The sequence below is a fragment of the Neodiprion lecontei genome, chromosome 3, assembly GCF_021901455.1.
Source record: "Neodiprion lecontei isolate iyNeoLeco1 chromosome 3, iyNeoLeco1.1, whole genome shotgun sequence".
NCBI classification, from domain to species: Eukaryota; Metazoa; Arthropoda; class Insecta; order Hymenoptera; family Diprionidae; genus Neodiprion; species Neodiprion lecontei.
Genome location: NC_060262.1, coordinates 6599592 through 6617151, shown reverse-complemented (window position 1 = coordinate 6617151; position 17560 = coordinate 6599592). Strand labels below are relative to the sequence as shown.

Genomic DNA, 17560 nt, shown 5'->3' with positions numbered 1-17560 from the left:
CGAGTTTGTCGTGTAACCAAAGCACACCTTTCATCCCTAAATGTAATGTATTTCATCGTGGTAAGGGGGATTCACTGCAACTACTTGGCACCCGCGTTGATGCAGAAAATGGAAGAAAGTACGGACGAAGAAAGGTAGAGGATGAAAAACACAAACTTTCAAGGTAGAAAGAAAGCTGTCAGCGATGAACAACGGCGTCGTGGCGTCGCGGTGCCCGTCAAAGGCGTCGCGCGTAGAAGGCGGGTTATTCGGCCAATTCGGACCGATAGATGAATCTGCGAGTCACGCTCTTGACCGCTTTGAGAGTCAAGCCAGTGTTTTGTTAGTCCTCGGGGTTAGTATTGTTGTAACACATTTCGGGCAGAACAAACAAGGCCCCCAGTTTGCCCAGTAATTGCCGAAACATCGGGCCACTGTTTGCTCTGTCATCGAGGTTCACACCTTACTCGAGGTCCCGCTGCGGCAGTCCTCGATCTTCTTCCACCCTTCGCATTCCGGCCTATCGAATCCTCAAAAAATCTCCTTCCTCGAGCCGCTTCTTCCAACTGTTCCAAGAAAGTACGGAAAACGATGATGTGGTCTTGACATAATGGCTTATTTGTTAAACTCGGCTACATAAAATAAATTCACTCTTTGGGGAACGAAGACACTGGTCAACCCTATAATTCACGATTTATCTTATTTTTTTTACAGCTTCTTATTTATTAAGCTACTTTTTTGGTAATAACAGCCGAGTTTTTTGGTACCAGATAATCTATGAAATATTTTCAAGTTTAAAAAATAGCTTATGTAAACAAATGGTCGAATTTGTACTTTTCCACGACAAGAAGCATTTTTTGGTAATCCACTATGAAAATCTGAATTCCAATTGTTACACAAACTTACAATACACGCCAAAAAATTATACAGTATTTTTTCAAAATTTTTCTACCTGTTGTTTTGTTTACCCGCGATATTGGATCCCCTATTTCTAATTTTCGAATTTCGACTTCATATACGTAATCAGTGACCCCGAAGACCATGTAACATATAGTTATATAAAAATCAAATCAATTTTCGAATTTACGTCGACCATATTGCATCCGCCATTTCGAATATTCGAATTTCGAGTTCAGATTCGTAATCAGAGACCCCAATAGCCCATGTGCGCAAAATTTCGAGTGAATCGCGTATATAAGGAAAAATGTATGTATGAAAGGGTTAATGATGAAAAAAACACTTGTTTCTCGATTATTGCAGCAATAGTTGCGATCGACGTGAATCGATGCTTCTATACAAAGACAATTTGAACTGATTCTAAATAACATCCAAATCAGATGCAAATTCCAAGTTTTAAGTTTATTTTAACTTCACCGATGAATTCGAAGGTATATTACGGAATTCCTGAAGAGGTCAATTTTACAAATTCGTTTTTCTACTTTCCGAAGTAATTGGTACTGTATAGACTCTGACTCAAAACTTCCTGTTCTTCCGTTTCCCTCGCAAACCTGAAATATTCGGTCCTCACACCATAACGTCATCTATTTATTATATGATCTAGCATGTATCCGTACGGATTCTTGAATACCAGACGTCAAGATTCAAATTACTAATTCTCCAACGGTTGGCTGTGTACCAATAGTAGATAACGGAAACTAACCGTTTGCCATTAGATGTATCGACCGAGACATTCTCACTAATGTTGAAAGAAAACTTCGTGGTTGATATCACACAACCCAAAACAAAGCGCTTAATATTTTTGAGAAACACATCTTCAATTTCAAACATTAACAATTTCCGACATTAATTTTGATTCTTGTAAACTGTTTTCATCAGTGAATGTGATTCTCTTTATTCAAAAACTCCCAAATACTCTTCTCTTACTATCATACAGTAAAACAAAAACTTGAAAATTTTTGAATACGAATTTTATTTACATTTTCATGTGTTACTTTGTCCCAACAGTAAGACATTACATTTGAACCTGTGCTGATCATGGGTTTATATATATATGAGTCCCAAATAAGCTGTTGATGAATAGATTTCGTAACATATTTGAAAATTTAACCGAATATTAATTTATTATATAGGAACCAAATCGTATATGCTATCAGGATCAATGCCATAGTTTAGTACTTATTTATGGATGCCAATAGTGACTGTACGTTGATGTGATCAGAATTTGACAAGAAAACAATCACGATATTAATAACTTATGAAAGTGCAGAACTCAGAGCTGCGCAGAGTAATAGCTAATGATACTTGAGTTACGATGTTTTGAGTGAAAAAAAAACGCGGATAACTTATTAACCATATACTTAAAGTTCTGTACAAAGAAATAATTGCTGATTGCTTCTTCAACATTCATAGCACAACTTCTTCAGCTTCCATTTCTTCAGAATCCGAATCCTCCATTTTCTCATCCTCTTCGACAGACTCTTCAAGCTTCTTGCGCTCCTTAAGACCCGCCGCTGGTGAGCGGATTAGACTCAGATCACGTTGAACCTCCTTAACGTCTCTGTCTTGTTCAAGTTCGCGTCCCTTGCGCAGTCTCTGCATTATGTGCGCGTTCTGCCTTTTCTGTCTTATCAACTCGATTTTCTTCATGGCGTCGACTGACTTCGTCCACAACTCTCTATCGTACTTAAGTGGTACGTTTCTTCTCTTTTCAAACTCGAACGCCGGATCAACCGACAATTCTTTGCCGACTGTCTTTCGGTAGGCTTTAGTCCACTTCACCTTCCTTGGGTTCTTCTTCTTTTTGAATGCCGCGTGGCATTTTGATCGACAGAATTTGAATATCTGAAATAATATAACGATGCGATAAGTTCGGTAAGTTGTTTTCGCTCAAATGTTGTTGAGCGAGTTGTGAATGTGAAAATCTTTAAAAAGTTCTTATAATCATTATCCGGGATTTGATGTTTATTCTTATCTTATTATCAGTTGTTAGTTATCGGAGCAAAACGTTGAATCCAGTGAATAATTATTGATATCCATATCCAAGAGGTGGAGAAACATAACCTAAATTTTCTGTCACGCTAGACACGTGCTCACGAATCCCAATATAAACGCCTTGTGAATGTCGCTAAGAATGTTCAAGCACAATAACCAAAGCAAAGCTCAGAAAATTACTCACCTTGGAGTCGTTTCTAACGAATTGTATACCGTGTCCCGGATAAATACGGGACGAACAGAAATAACAGTTTTCAATACGCATCTCGTTGCGTTTCTACCAGACGCGAAAGACCGAAACAAATCAACTATCACGTTTGCTGGCAACGAGTGAAAGAATTCAGTGCTGCCAATGGACAGTCTGAGCATTTAAACCATCAATGAAGCGCTGCCTACCTTATCTACCGAAACTCGGTAAGTAATCGTGTTGTATCTACATTTTATTCAAATTTTCCAACTTTCTCAGTCAGATATGAATTGTGCTTCATCTGTAAGCTCAACACTTACTAGGTACTATGTTTCTCTTTGGAAATTCCGAAGGATTGATGTTCAATCAACACACACATAATCCGAGCATTACTATTTTACTTACCGACTAAAATAACTTGCTGCATCAAGTTACCGACCAAGTGCGCGGTCTTTTCGTGTTCGACGAAACGGTAGATTTGAATGCCAAGATTCACCGAGCTAGAAGTATTGATTTCTTTTACATACATACCAACGCATGTGCTAACTTAATAATACATATACATACCAATTACGTAGCCGTATCATTAAGACGAAACAAAAAGAATCTTGATAACATTGTGAAGAGGCAGAGCTGTTGATTCGAGTTGAAAGTTTATCGATAATTACGTGAATGATGATGTGGAATATTTTCATATTTCCCATTGTTTGTTTAACGCTGTCCATACTTTACAATTATTACTATGGTACGCCAATTAACATAGTTGAAAATCCAGCGAACAATTACGACTACATAATCGGTAACTATGAAAATTCCGTTACAAAACTTATTTAGTTTACTGAAATTTAACCGTTTTCAACCTAGTCGGGGCTGGAACGGCAGGGTGCGTTATTGCATCACAACTATCGAAATCGGGGAATGCATCGGTTCTTCTTATAGAAGCCGGTGGATACTTCAAATGGTTCTCATCCGTTCCCTTGGCAGCTCCGCTGCTACAAGGAACCGACGCAAATTGGGCTTACCAAACAAAGCCTCAAACGTTTTCATCGAGAGGCCTTCGCGATCAAGTATTTATACATAGATATTAATTACGATTTAAATACTGAAGTATCGTGAAATATATGGTCTATAGTAAAGAATGAACAGGGATTCATCATTGAACATGTTCATCAGGGTGTTTAAAAAAAAAGCCGAAATTTTTTTCTTGTGGTGTCCAAAAATTGATAGTATACCTAAAAACAAAAATTTTGGCGCCAATATGAGCTCTTAATATCAATAGTAAGGTTTGCCTCTATCCATTTCTTTATTTTCCATTTAAATAACACGGAAAAATTTATTTTTTTTATTTTGAAAGTTAAAAAATTTTTATAACAAGTTGTTGATATTGTTTTTTGCTTTTTGAAGAAAAAAAATTTGTCTTTTTTTGAAAAACCCTAATGTTCATGCTCTTATATATTTTTATGAATCGACGTTCCCCGAATACGTTCAATTGTGTCATCCAACTTATAATAGCAATCACAAAATGATAGTAATTTATAATTCGATTAATAAGGTCGCTAATAGCCGATAATTGACTTTAATATTTACACAGAAGCAATTTGTGCCCAGAGGCAAGGGATTGGGAGGTAGTGGCCAAGTGAACTATCTGCTTCACTCCTTTGGAATACCCGAAGACTATGCCAATTGGCCAGTTGGATGGTCTTACGCTGATCTCTTGCCGTATTTTAAACGTACAGAGAATGCAATGGTTGTTACTACAGTCTCAGTGAAAGAAGAATTAGCTCGAGCCTTTCATAACGCAGGAATCGAAATTTCTCGGGAAAATACTAGTCTTATTTTAGCGAGACACACCCTGAAAAACGGTGCCAGATGGAGCAGTTATAACGCTTACTTAAATAAAGCGTGGGACCGAGAGAACTTGCACATATTAATAAATACATTCGTCACTAAGGTAAGTCTTAACTATCTTAAGGTGGGTCTTAATTAGTCTCAATCACCGCGTGATTGTCTTACTTATGAGATAACAAATATCAACTGAATTCATATGGAGTGATAGAGTCTATTTTTCGTTTAGATAATTTTTGACAAACTTACGGCACGAGCCGTTCAAATTCAACATCAAAACGGCACAATGGATCAAATAAAGGCTAACAGAGAAATAATTCTGTGCGGAGGTGCTTTCAACACTCCGCAATTACTATTACTATCCGGCATCGGACCGGCTAATGAGCTTAAAAAATATCGCGTAAGTAAAAGCTGCATGACCTACATGAATTGATTGATAAGATATTCGTCTCACCTAATTGATTATTGTCATTTGTTATTTTTGGCGATGATAATTCATGGCCGAAGGTCGAGATCAAATCCCGTTTTCTCAATTTTCAAAATTCCCAAAGCCGGTTTTCCAAGCGAACCTCGATATCGTCTTCGATTCACTTTCAGATCCCCGTTGTGAGTCACCTCGAAAAAGTTGGAGAGAACCTGTTTGATCACCTGAATGTCCCGATTTACATCGGTCTCAAAACACCTGTAAGCGTCACTTTGAACAAGTTGATGTCACTGAGTGAAATCTTCAAGTACTACGCTTTTGGCAGTGGTAAATGCCTGAATGAAAAACCAACATTCACACAAGTCGAATGCGTAATGCATGTTTATAATGTGAGAGTTAAAGTTCCTGCACGGTACAAATTGATTTAACCTTGTTTATCCTTGGCATCGGAATTCATTGATTTTTTCTCAACACAAATGCTCCTGCTTTCGGATTTTCAAACTATCCATTCCGAAATGTTTCTCGAGTCATAAAAACATGTGCCCTGCGGTTCATAACTCAGTCACCCCCCTCCACCCTCTCTTCGGGAGTAAAAGAATAACATTTTATGTATTCACTTTTTATCCCAGGACACGATTTCCGGATCCTTATGAAAAAAATTATGGGTATTCATTACCAAAGGACCTCTTATGTAAATTGATTTGAACACGAATTATTTCAGCTTTTTGTGAATGGTGCGCCACCAAATTGACCGAAATTAATTACGATTGGATATCAACTTCTGATGCCAAAGATGACGATTGCGTTTTATTATTTTTCGTTGAATTTCAGGACTTTTGGCATCGACCGCGATTTTGGGCACAGGAATAACAGGCCATAGTGGAATTGTTTTTTTTGGCATGGGATCAGCGGACGAGAGTTTGCTCAAAGACATCGCCAATTATCATACTACGGTAAAAACAAGCACTGATTTCGGACGAATGTTTGCTTTTCATCCAACATTCGAACATACACAAAGCGTAATATCCTTTTGCGGAATCCAGACTTTCAGGGCGATTTTCCCTTCGTACGCCAATTCCAAACAGGAAGGTTTCATCTACTTGGCAAATTGCTTACAACCGAAGAGTCGTGGAAGGGTTACTTTAGGTTCATCTCATTTCTCAGATCCACCAATAATCGATCCCAGATATCTTCAGAACGATTACGACGTCGCGTGCACGCACAAAGGTACAACAATAAAATTCTCCATCCGCTCAGTTCTCGCCGCTAACTGGAAACTGCAACTTTTAATATCGTGGTCAATTTCTTGCAGCGATCAATCTGGCCATGGACACACTGAGGACACGCCAATTCATGGAGTTGGGTGTGACGCCTCACATTCCTAATTTGGATGAGTGCAACCATTTAAAACCGGATTACTCAAACCTGGAATTTACGAACTGCTTAACGAGAACCGCAGGTCTAACCAGTCATCATTTTGGTGGGACTTGTCAGATGGGTAATAGACACGACAATCGTGCAGTGGTGGACGAATATCTGAGGTAAGTCAGTTCTGACCTAGAGTATTCATTTCTCCGGTCATCGAAACGTCCAGAAATTCATATTCACTGCATTAACAAAGGTGGGAAAACTTTTCCGAATATGTACACGATTCCGAAATCGATTTATCAGCAGATTATGCAACAGAATTGTATGTAAGCTTTTATATCTCGTGATGGTATCGTTTTACATCTTTTGTAGGGTGATTGGAGTCAACGGGGTAAGAATCGTAGATGCAAGTATTTTGCCATCCCCTATCTCAGGTATGCCAAACTCAGTGATTATCGCGATGGCAGAACGAGCCGCTGACATTATCACGAAAATTAAATAAGAAATAAACCCACTTTTCTATGATGATGTAAAACAAGCTGACGTTACAAATTTTATTAATAAATGAATTTATTCGTACAAATGACTATCATATTATTAAATACAAATTTTACAAAAAATATAAAACACTACGATCTATTTATGTAATTTACGATACTATCTATGATAGATATAGTCCCAGTTAGGAATCTGGTCCTTGATAGGAAGAAAAATTCCATCATATACAAGTCAAACATGGACTCTGACAGCTTATCTTTTTTCGAAATGGGAGAGGAGCAAATACAGGAGATACCCATAGATGAAGATGAAGAGGCCAGACAGTATATGATAAAGATCTGCGAAAGGATACGTAGATTAGAACAGCCAACACCACGCACTATGTCAAGTGAGATCATTGAAAGCGCGTCGTCTAAAGGATCGTCAACTTCGTTGACTTTCTCAGATGATTCGTTCATTGACGAAGTCCCTAATAATATGGACATAAAAGATCACATGATAATAGAAATGGAAGGCACTAAAACAACCGTCCCGATCTTCCAGAAAGCCGCAAAGTTACAAGAATGGCTCAAAGTGATGGATCATCACGAGCGCCAAATTTCTAAAATAACCGCAAAGCTTAAAGGCATAGGTGACAAAACAACCAACCAGGAACTCGAAACACTCCAAAGTAAAGTACACAATCTAGAAATTCCAAAGATAAAAGATCGATCAAAAATTGACGCTTAAAAACGTACGGTTTTCGTGAATTGTGCAGAAGATGTACTAATCAAGAAAATTGGATCACTAGGGCTGATATTGGGAGATATTTATGGAACTATAGATAATACCACTAATGGAATGTGGGTTTATGGTAATGCGACGAATCAAAAGTTGGAGGACACTCTCAAAAACTTAGGTTCAAATCGCATAATACTAAACAGAAGATACAGATTGAATAGTCAGCAAACAGAATGTCTATCTATCATATTATTAAATACAAATTTTACAAAAAATATAAAACACTACGATCTATTTATGTAATTTACGATACGTTTCTGGAACTTATAGTCGATGGTTGTTCAATGAGATAGAAGCTGTTAGTCGTTGCCAGTCGATGATTAAGTCGCCTCTGCAAAAAAAAAAAAATACTGTCAACTTCAACTATTCGTAGCGTCAACGAATGAGGTACCGTAAGAATACTCACTTATATACTTCTTGATTATGAATATTATGACAATGCCGGATACGAAGAAAATAAATTGCCAAATTCTTGCCCAGCGGTTTGGAGTGTTCTGCCATCTGGCTCTTTCTCTCGGCAAAACTTCACTGAGAGCCACATAAAGAAGTGCCCCAGCAGCCACAGCATTAAGCGCGGGTATCACTGTTACCCAATCTTGGCTGTTCTGCAACATTGGAAGAAAGTCGAAAAGCGTTCGATTATAAACCATGAAGAGTTGATTGTTTAGGCGGTCTGATCAATCTGAAAGTATTACTCATTCAACACTTACTTCCTTAACCGCCATCCCGATACCAATCCCAGCTACTGAGCCGCCTGCGAATAGAACGATAGCGAATACGTGATGCAAAACTGATACAGATCTTGCCATTTCGACGCCAAGACAGAAGCAGACGACCAATTTGTGCGCAGCTACTGCTATCACGAGGAGCCACACCTAAAAATGTAATTTCCCTCAATTGTTAAATTGTCAGCTTAAGTAAATACCTAAGTGAAGACCTTCGCCATGGGTATCATCAAGCAATCCTTACCTTAGCAGTCTCTGTCTGTACCCCAATGGCAACTCCTTCCAAAATCGCATGCAAGGCCAACGCCGCCAAGAGTCCCGGTAGACTCGCGTTAAAATCAGAATCGGGTTCGATGTGTGCTTCACGAGTAAGTAAGGTTTCGTTTTCATCGGGCCAAAGTGATGGAGTCGAAGGTGTCGTAGAGTGGACCTCATTGTCAGATACACTTCTCTGATTGGAAAATGTGTTTTTCACATTTGGCTCGTACGAACGATCTCGAAGTCTGCCGTGAGTGTAAGCCTGATAAGAAACTTGAGAATCAGGGTTGTGACCGACGTATTCATTGGAGAAATTTCCCTCCCTGGCATCTCTGACAGTGACCTTACAATCATCATTCCGTCGAAGTATTGATCTGAAAGGAATATGATTACTGTTTTGAATGGAATCGTCTGAATATCTTTGTCGTGCATCAGTTTACGTTTCGTTTCAGTTTTATCCGTAAGAAAATGTCGCACAGATTTTCTTCATCGGAGCAAACCCAACAATCATATCTAGCCTCATGAAATACACTAATTCTATTACACTGTCCTACTGCACAGTTTTCAGTGAAGATCACCGATTCAGAGATCTCTAGACTTACGTGGGCTTGATCCTGCGACTTGTTGCAGGTCGATGGACGTGCGGCAAGTTGATGGGTCGACCCCGTATAAGGTAAATCATTTCGTCCACCGCGTAAAGTAAACAGAACCCGCCGCAGAATAATAGCCCTGCGTATAAGGCAGGGAGAGATTGTATGGACTCTGGAAGCATGTGCAGCGCGCAAGTGGCAAATAAAACTCCAGCGCCAAGACAAAGCAATGAAGAGGAGACCTGCCTTCGTTGTCCACTGCAGTTTCTGCATAATACGGGTAATGTTCCGATGAAGATACTCCCCCCGAATATCAACGCCATGGACAACATCTTCGCGACCAAATCGTTGAATTCCATCGTTTCAAGATAGGTACACGATTTGCGGTAAGAGTCGAAACTTTTCTACACCAAACTTTACACTCAACGATTCAACACTCTACAGCTTACCGCGACAAACAGTAGTGAATAATTGCCATGAACTTGAACGAGAGTTACCCCTTTTTTCTTTATTTATAACTCCAATAATCTCAACGGTTCGCAGTGTGTTGTCTGTTGTGCCTGGCATGAAAATGGAATGCTTGATTGCGCTGAAGTGATGAAACCGGAATTATGCACATCGAAGTATTCAGTCGCGTAAAAGTGGTTAATTTTCTCACGGGCGAAAAGGCGTCTACAAATTAACTTCACTTCACGTCCAAGCATACCAAAGCAATGTTTATCCCGACAATACGTCAATGCATTGTGATAATAATTACGAATTATAAATTATGCTCTTGGACAGCACGCAGCAGAGTTTATAAGACACAATCCCCACATAACTTGTTCGATGTAACAATACCAATGATTACGTTATCTCGGAGACTCCGCTATAAATGCTAGATGCAGGTCACCGATAGCAGTAATGCATGTGTTTGATATAGAGAATACATTTGCCAAACAATCATCGATCTCTCGTTTTCGAGGTCACGTGAAGTCGGTCAAGTGGAAGTTTAATCACTGCTTTGAAACAATGAACCAAATTTTTGAAGTTATCTCAAATGCCTGCCTATGGCCTCATAAACATGTTGATTTTCCGAGGCAATGACTTCATGTGAAGATCAATACTCTGATATTATAATTACGACATATCTTCGAAAACGAAAATACGCAAAATTGTTTGCACATTTCACTAAAAAGAAACGCAATAAATAAAAATTCTGTGAATTGTTCTCACTGAACTGAAAAGCACCGTCTGCACGTATGGTGGTGGGTAAATGCTCGGATATAAATACGCATAGAATGAATCACGTTCCGCATGTATGAGGATTTCATCAATTGTCTTTTCACGCAGAGACGCGCCATAAGAATCCATCAAAAAGCAAAAATTGTTAGGCAAAACTTGTTAGGCAAAAATTGTTAGAGAAAAATTTGAGTTGTAGATTGAGTGGACACTTGGGTTTCGTTAAAAAAAAAATGAGAATACTTCTGATATCTATGTAACTTTCTGAAGGGAGAAAGCTATTCCTTATACTCTCTCAATTCTACGCAAAATTATCCTGCACGTAATTCAAGCTACGTAATTGACACTCCAACGGATTGTCATCAAATCACAATTTAGTCTCCAACAGAGACCCGATGGACCTTAATTCGCGTAGTTGTGCAACAAAAATGATTGTAAACGTTGCAAGTTGCATGATTCTAGACTTTTTTTCAATTGTATGTACGCAATGTTATATATTCTACTATTAGTCCCACTCACAACTTCAGAACTAGGCTTACCTTTTAGTAATTTTAAAACTTTCTTTTAAACCTTAGCTTCAGCAAATTGGTCGATTATTTTTTTCAAGGTCAAACTGGCGTGCTATCTTTTTTTTCGATTGACAACGTTGCCAAAGAACTTCGACGATGTTGCAACATCCTATGCCTCAGATAGGTTTCCATAAATTTTAAAACATAAAAGCTGCTTTCGTATGCTGCTGCAGTAACTGACATGGTTCAAAAACTTGTGCATGCAGTAATTGTATCACTGAAACTACTTGATGCGGGGTTGTGAATCAAAAGCAGTTCCGCTACTCCGCGAATGGAAGTTAATTTTGGAAGATGACTATTGTAGCTAGGTTTTAAGCGGAGCAGTTCTGAACACAAGCTTGCTGACAATTCCGTTGAATACCTTGATAACAGCACATCTGATGCAGTCAGAATAGTTCCATCGGATGACTGTAATAAAAACGGGGGTTATAGGCATTTGAAATTGACACTCAACCGATTAACAGACTGAAACCTGGTGTCAAGTTGGGTAATTGTTACATCTAGCATTCTATCAAACACCTCAATTTTGAAACGCTTCTCATAGTTAGAAGTACGTTCATCTCCCCGCAACTCGTCGAAAAATCGCCTAATACGTCGTACTCGCGTTTCGGGAAAAATGGGCTCAATTTTCCATGTATTTGACAACTCAATCGCATCCCAGCCTTCACGGAGTCCCAATCATTTCTCATGTCTGCGAACTGAATAATGAGTGTGGAAAGCATCTCAACTGATTTCTCTATGTCTTTATCAGTTCCTTGAGTTCCTTACTTTACGCTAATAATTCTGCCAACGATAGTAAATTTCGCAAGAAATTCCGCGTTGCTTTGATTCCTCATGTGATTCAATATCGCGACCTAAATGAGTCGAATCTGCGATTCGTTTTACAAATTTCGCATCTGAATTCGATTTATCAAAGAGCCAATACGGCCGACAAGAAAAAATATTTCTTGTTGTCGAATAACCCAACCATCATCTTGTGATTTTCATCGGCCCCTCACCTGTATAAAGATTCGCGCTGAACCCTCGATTCTTGTTACGACCAGTTGTGTCTTTAGCAACACTACCCACTGGTAGACTCAGACCAAGTTTAAAAATTAGTTGTTTGATTCCGGCGGCGAACATTGTGAAAATTAGCTCAATCTGATCGGTAGTGTTGCAATCAACATTTGCATAAGGTTGTTCATTGGCCGAATTTGTTATCGAAGTTGCGTTTGGCACAGATGTATTTATGTGGATCTGCTTATTCATTTGGAGTGAAAATGAGCCCCTGAGGGCGCGGCGTACTGTCGTAATATTACGTCAGAAAACAGTGTAACTGGCGGAATTTCATCAGTCGCAGAGGATTTTCTATAATTGATTTCGCTAATTTAGGCCACGCTACTCAAGCTCGGAGTTTCGATGGCTTCCTTCTCCAACCGCCTCTTCACTTACAGTGTCAACACGCTGCACGATTTCACCCCGAATCCCACATTCAACACGCAGCAATCTCGCTTTTGCGTACGTGAGAAGTGCCCTTTATAACCATTCATATTCATCTGCTTCTCACAACATCGACCGGTTTCCACTCGCGCACGCGACTCAACTCAACGACCACCGGTAACCTCCCGGTAACAACAAAGGGAGCATTCGGAGTCAAGTACTCGCTCAACTATACTTCACTTGTGAGTGAAGTTACGAAGCGCCGCCACCTGGCGGTGAACCTGAGAATTCAGTCGCCGGGCACAGATTACTCCACCGCAGTGCCCTACCCTAGCGTGCGCCCCTCGCTCAGAAGCATCTTGCTCCAACTGCTCCATGGTTGCTACGCCACTGACCCAGACTCAGGTAAGCAACCTGGATTGCTCATCACTAACAGCCTAATTGTAGGCAAGAGATATGCGTATGTAACCGCCTAATGGTATGCAATTTGACATACAAAATTACAGTAAAATAGGTTCATGGAACTGCTTGGAACTGAGTTTCGACCATGAGAGAGGGGCGCACAGTATGGATGAGTACCGCTTTTAATTAACTCTGACTTGTGCCATTTGTTCGTTCACTCAGTGTAATACACGATAAGCCAAAAGAGTTTCAATAATATGTTTTAGAATAAAAGTGAAAAAGTGTTACAAGTGTATGCTCCGTTGAGCAAGAAAGAGCTGACTGCTCTGACACGTGTCTGCAAATTTGCGAAACATATTACCGTAACCTCTAAGAACATAACCTCTAAAAACCATCATGGGAAAGTTGAACGTGACAATGTTGCGTTACCTAAGTCGTGAAGATTTTCGCGTCCTAACAGCCGTGAGTGAAATTAATAGTATCAATGAAAGCACTCTTATTTTTCTTTCGAACTCGAGTACAGCGCTATTTCTGCAGTCGAGTAGTCCATGAATGCAAATCTGCGGTGTGATATCTGTGAGGCGTCACATGTAGATTTTGTTGATGCAAACCAAGATCAATAAAACTATGTTTTATCCATTTATCAATCATTAAGGGTTGAACACAACACATCGGTTCAATTTCTTTTCGCTTACTTTTGTGAGAACCGATACCAAGTTGACATGCAATTTAGACTCTATTATTCATCTCAAATTGTTTCAATGTACAGATCACAGTTTGTGAAATTCCCTTAATAATAATCGAATTATACCTAATAATTCTGACACATTTCTGAAATCATAATTTTATGAATTGTTTCAGATTGAAATGGGAATGAAGAATCACGAACTTGTTCCAGGATCATTGGCTGCTCAGATAGCTAATCTACGGCATGGCGGAGTACACAAATTGCTGAAAGAGTTGTGTAAACATCGTTTGTTGAGTTACGAACGTGGAAAACATTGTGAGTGGTTTTTATTCTGGATGACAAGCAGGATTAGGGAATTTCGGTTGATCTGCTGGATCATAGGACTGCTAACTGCAGACTTCTTTAAGTGCCGGTCGCTTTTTGGACCGTAACTTCCATTTACTTCATCATTTCAAAGGCTTTTAGAGTGTTACCTATTGATTTATTTTCAGAAAAAATTATTAGACAACTTGGATTACTATTTTTATTACAAAACTCATCTTTTTACTATTCGTAAACAGAATCTATAGAGTCGAATCGAATACTTTCATGATTAACAAAATTGTCATTACAGATGACGGTTATCGTCTGACTAATTCAGGGTACGACTATCTGGCTCTGAAGGTTCTGGCAACGCGAGGTGTCGTTTCATCGTTCGGCAACCAGATTGGAACTGGAAAAGAGTCGAATATCTATGTAGTAGCTGACGAGGAAGGAAATCCTGTCTGCTTGAAGCTACACAGGCTGGGACGCACTTGTTTCAGAAATATAAAGGATAAAAGAGATTATCATCAGCACAGAAAATCCATGTCTTGGCTCTACCTTTCTCGAATATCAGCTACACGGGAATTCGCCTACATGAAGGCACTTCTTGATCGAGGATTTCCTGTACCAAAGCCCATCGATTTTAATAGACATTGCCTCGTTATGGAGCTTATTGACGGCAAACCAATGTACGGTTCAAAATTTGTGGGAAACTTCTAATTTTCTATTGACCTGTATGTAGCGAGGTCTGCGCAAGTGAATAACTGAAAAAGTGGGTGAATTTCGTGAATCATGTGCGGACAACTAATTACTCAGTTCAATTGCAGTTTGCTTTATTTAAACGTTTGTAGACCGAGATTCATTCACTTTTGATTCATTAGACTCAATTTTCCGGAAACAATGTTATTAATAATAACGTCAATTTCGCTTGGTGATATATTTTGCCCACGATATCTTAGAAATGGCTTAACCGATTGACTCTAAATTCGGAAAGAGCATTCTTAGATACTTTATACTCTTTGCTACAATCTGGAATTTTCTTTTTATTGAAACGGTAACTATTTATAATTTGAATTCGACTTTTTGTCCAAAATCGACAATATTAATATTCAGTTAACAAAAACTATATGATAGTTGAAAAAAAGTAGGTTCGTATGAAACAGAATAAACTATGCAGGAATACTCTGAAAATTTAGAATAAATTGAGAACAAACTAATAAGTATTGAATACTTTAAATATGTTGGACAGGTGTGGCGTTTACGAGGTTGATGACGTAGAAGGTCTCTACCAAGATCTGATGGATCTTATTTATCAGCTCGCAAATCACGGTGTTATTCATGGAGATTTCAACGAATTCAACATCATGATAACCAACGAAGGAAAGCCAGTAATAATTGACTTCCCTCAAATGATTTCAACACAGCATCCAAACGCTGAATTAATGTTCGACAGAGATGTGAACTGTATTCGGGACTTTTTCAGAAGGCGCTTCGCATACGAAAGTGAATTCCATCCAAAGTTTTCGGATATCTCGTGAGTATTAAATGGCTTATTATTCACTCTTTCACGTGATAACTGCATACCATATTTCATGTTCAAATATTTAATTCCAAATTTCCTCCTTTAAGGCGTGAAGACTGTATAGACATAGAAGTAAGCGCAAGTGGGTTGACAAAAAAAATGGAAAAAGATCTGCTTATAGAGATGGGAATAAATGAAGATGACATGGATAGCGAAGATAACGATGACGAAGTAGCTGACGGATACAATCTAGAAAATGAAATTGAAAAATTGAAACTTGAAGTGCAGAAAGTATCGGAAGAAGACTTCAAGGCAGATCTAGGGGATTCTCAAAAATCGGGCAAAACTACAGAAGCTACGGAAAAAAATACCGAGCCAAAAGATATCAAAGTCGACACAATAGGAAAACAGCAATCTATTCTGGCAGAGGATAACGATTTACAAAAAACCGATGTCTTCGCCCCAAATTTAAACTGCAATGTATCGGACGACGAGTCGGTTTACAGCCAAGCACAGAGCGTGGCTCAAAGTGTTAGAAGTATTTCAACAGCAGCTACAATCGCTCCAGATGTAATTAAAAAGCGAGTTAGATCATCGTTGGAGAAAAGAGCGAGGAAAAACAACTCTAGAAAAACGCTTGCAAAGGGTGAGGCCAGCGCCACAACCAGAAGTCGTAGAGAAAATCGCGACACCATCAGAGAATCTACCGGCTCTGGTATTTGGGGCTGTGAATAATTGTCTGGACGTGTTACTGCGGAACTTCTGTAAAGGAAAAATCGATTATTGGGTGAATGTAAGGTTTACAATACGATGCTTGATTTTCGCGTGTATGTGTACATAATCTAGTGAAATTCTATTTTCTTTTAATCGATCAGCTAAATAATACGGTAAAGCTGTGCGGGTTCCCGAAATCTCGATAAAAAAATCCCAGAATAGTGGGGAAACCGGAAATTGCTAAGAAACCCTAAACGTGGGTAACCTAACTTACCTAATAGTTATCATATTGGGCAAATACTAAATACTAATAATAAATTAGTATATCCAAATAACATCAATATTTTCAAAAAAAATATCTTGAAAATTTTGACAACAATGATGTTCACGGAATTCCGAAAATCTCGAGAACCCTACTCGAAATCAATAAATTTTTTCCGACCCAAGAAATTCTGGTACCCGCACGGCCCTATTATGTAGGTATATTATAATTTATAAGATTCTCGCGAAATCGTGCTCCAGAAAATACAACTACATACAAAACAGCGGTGGTGTTGTTAATTTTATTGTGGTTTGGCTCACAAGATATTCTGATTCACCAGAAAAGTTTAAGTCCCGGGAAGCTCTACGTATTTTCCGTTGATTTAGGTCACTAGCAGCCGTAGAAACTCGCGTTAAATCGCATTATTGAACGCAGGGTCTCATCTTGATCAATTTCCTGATGATTTCTTCGAAGGGCGACGTTCTGCACACTCCTCAAATTGACCGGCCAATAATAAGTTAATTTGCTGGTCTATTTCTTGATTTATTTCTCAAATTTTCGTACATTAGGAGAATCAGACATGTTACCGAATTTTTTACTACTATCATTAACTGCTCAATAAACCAAATTTATCTCAATTTCGAAGAAATCTGGAATATTACTTAATCGGAAATTATAATCAATTTTGTTTCTGTGTTTCACATTCTTTTCCTATTGAAAACAATAAATCTTATCAGTAAAATTAGAAACCTGATTCTTTCTGAGATCTTTGTCGTTACGAAGAAACGTATTTACGCGATTGAAAATGAAAATTCAAGTAATCCCGAATATTTTTCCGCAAACATCGTCGCATG

At 38.7% G+C, this 17560-nt stretch overlaps 4 protein-coding genes across 6 annotated transcripts; 2 read left to right on the top strand and 2 right to left on the bottom strand.

The window, feature by feature from the left end:
• Positions 1 to 1885: 1885 nt before the first annotated feature.
• LOC107221976 (probable ribosome biogenesis protein RLP24) lies at positions 1886 to 3275 on the bottom strand. The gene is made up of 2 exons (XM_015661165.2): positions 3116 to 3275; positions 1886 to 2781 (listed from the first exon to the last, which is right to left on the bottom strand). The coding sequence occupies exons 1-2, from the start codon at positions 3194 to 3196 to the stop codon at positions 2344 to 2346; spliced, it is 519 nt and encodes a 172-aa protein (XP_015516651.1). The 5' UTR covers positions 3197 to 3275; the 3' UTR covers positions 1886 to 2343.
• Positions 3276 to 3304: 29 nt separating this feature from the next.
• LOC107221978 (neither inactivation nor afterpotential protein G) lies at positions 3305 to 7334 on the top strand. 3 transcript variants are annotated; one of them, XM_015661168.2, is made up of 9 exons: positions 3701 to 3917; positions 3983 to 4185; positions 4710 to 5069; positions 5193 to 5363; positions 5561 to 5714; positions 6219 to 6340; positions 6431 to 6614; positions 6700 to 6928; positions 7128 to 7334. In XM_015661168.2, exons 1-9 carry the CDS (start codon positions 3791 to 3793, stop codon positions 7255 to 7257), a joined length of 1680 nt encoding a protein of 559 aa, XP_015516654.2. In that variant the 5' UTR covers positions 3701 to 3790; the 3' UTR covers positions 7258 to 7334. The 3 variants fall into 3 exon arrangements, with proteins under 3 accessions (XP_046591838.1, XP_015516654.2, XP_046591837.1); XM_046735882.1 differs by lacking the exon at positions 3701 to 3917 and adding an exon at positions 3305 to 3345 and having other exon boundaries at positions 6219 to 6614; XM_046735881.1 differs by having other exon boundaries at positions 6219 to 6614.
• On the bottom strand, positions 7289 to 12987 carry LOC107221977 (protein zntD-like). Its single transcript, XM_015661166.2, has 6 exons — positions 10265 to 12987; positions 9619 to 10166; positions 9003 to 9390; positions 8744 to 8908; positions 8440 to 8638; positions 7289 to 8364 (listed from the first exon to the last, which is right to left on the bottom strand). Exons 2-6 carry the CDS (start codon positions 9963 to 9965, stop codon positions 8354 to 8356), a joined length of 1110 nt encoding a protein of 369 aa, XP_015516652.2. The 5' UTR covers positions 9966 to 10166; positions 10265 to 12987; the 3' UTR covers positions 7289 to 8353.
• Positions 12988 to 13213: 226 nt separating this feature from the next.
• On the top strand, positions 13214 to 16989 carry LOC107221981 (serine/threonine-protein kinase RIO2). The gene is made up of 5 exons (XM_015661171.2): positions 13214 to 13679; positions 14079 to 14220; positions 14519 to 14897; positions 15458 to 15742; positions 15838 to 16989. The coding sequence occupies exons 1-5, from the start codon at positions 13614 to 13616 to the stop codon at positions 16463 to 16465; spliced, it is 1500 nt and encodes a 499-aa protein (XP_015516657.1). The 5' UTR covers positions 13214 to 13613; the 3' UTR covers positions 16466 to 16989.
• Positions 16990 to 17560: the final 571 nt, after the last annotated feature.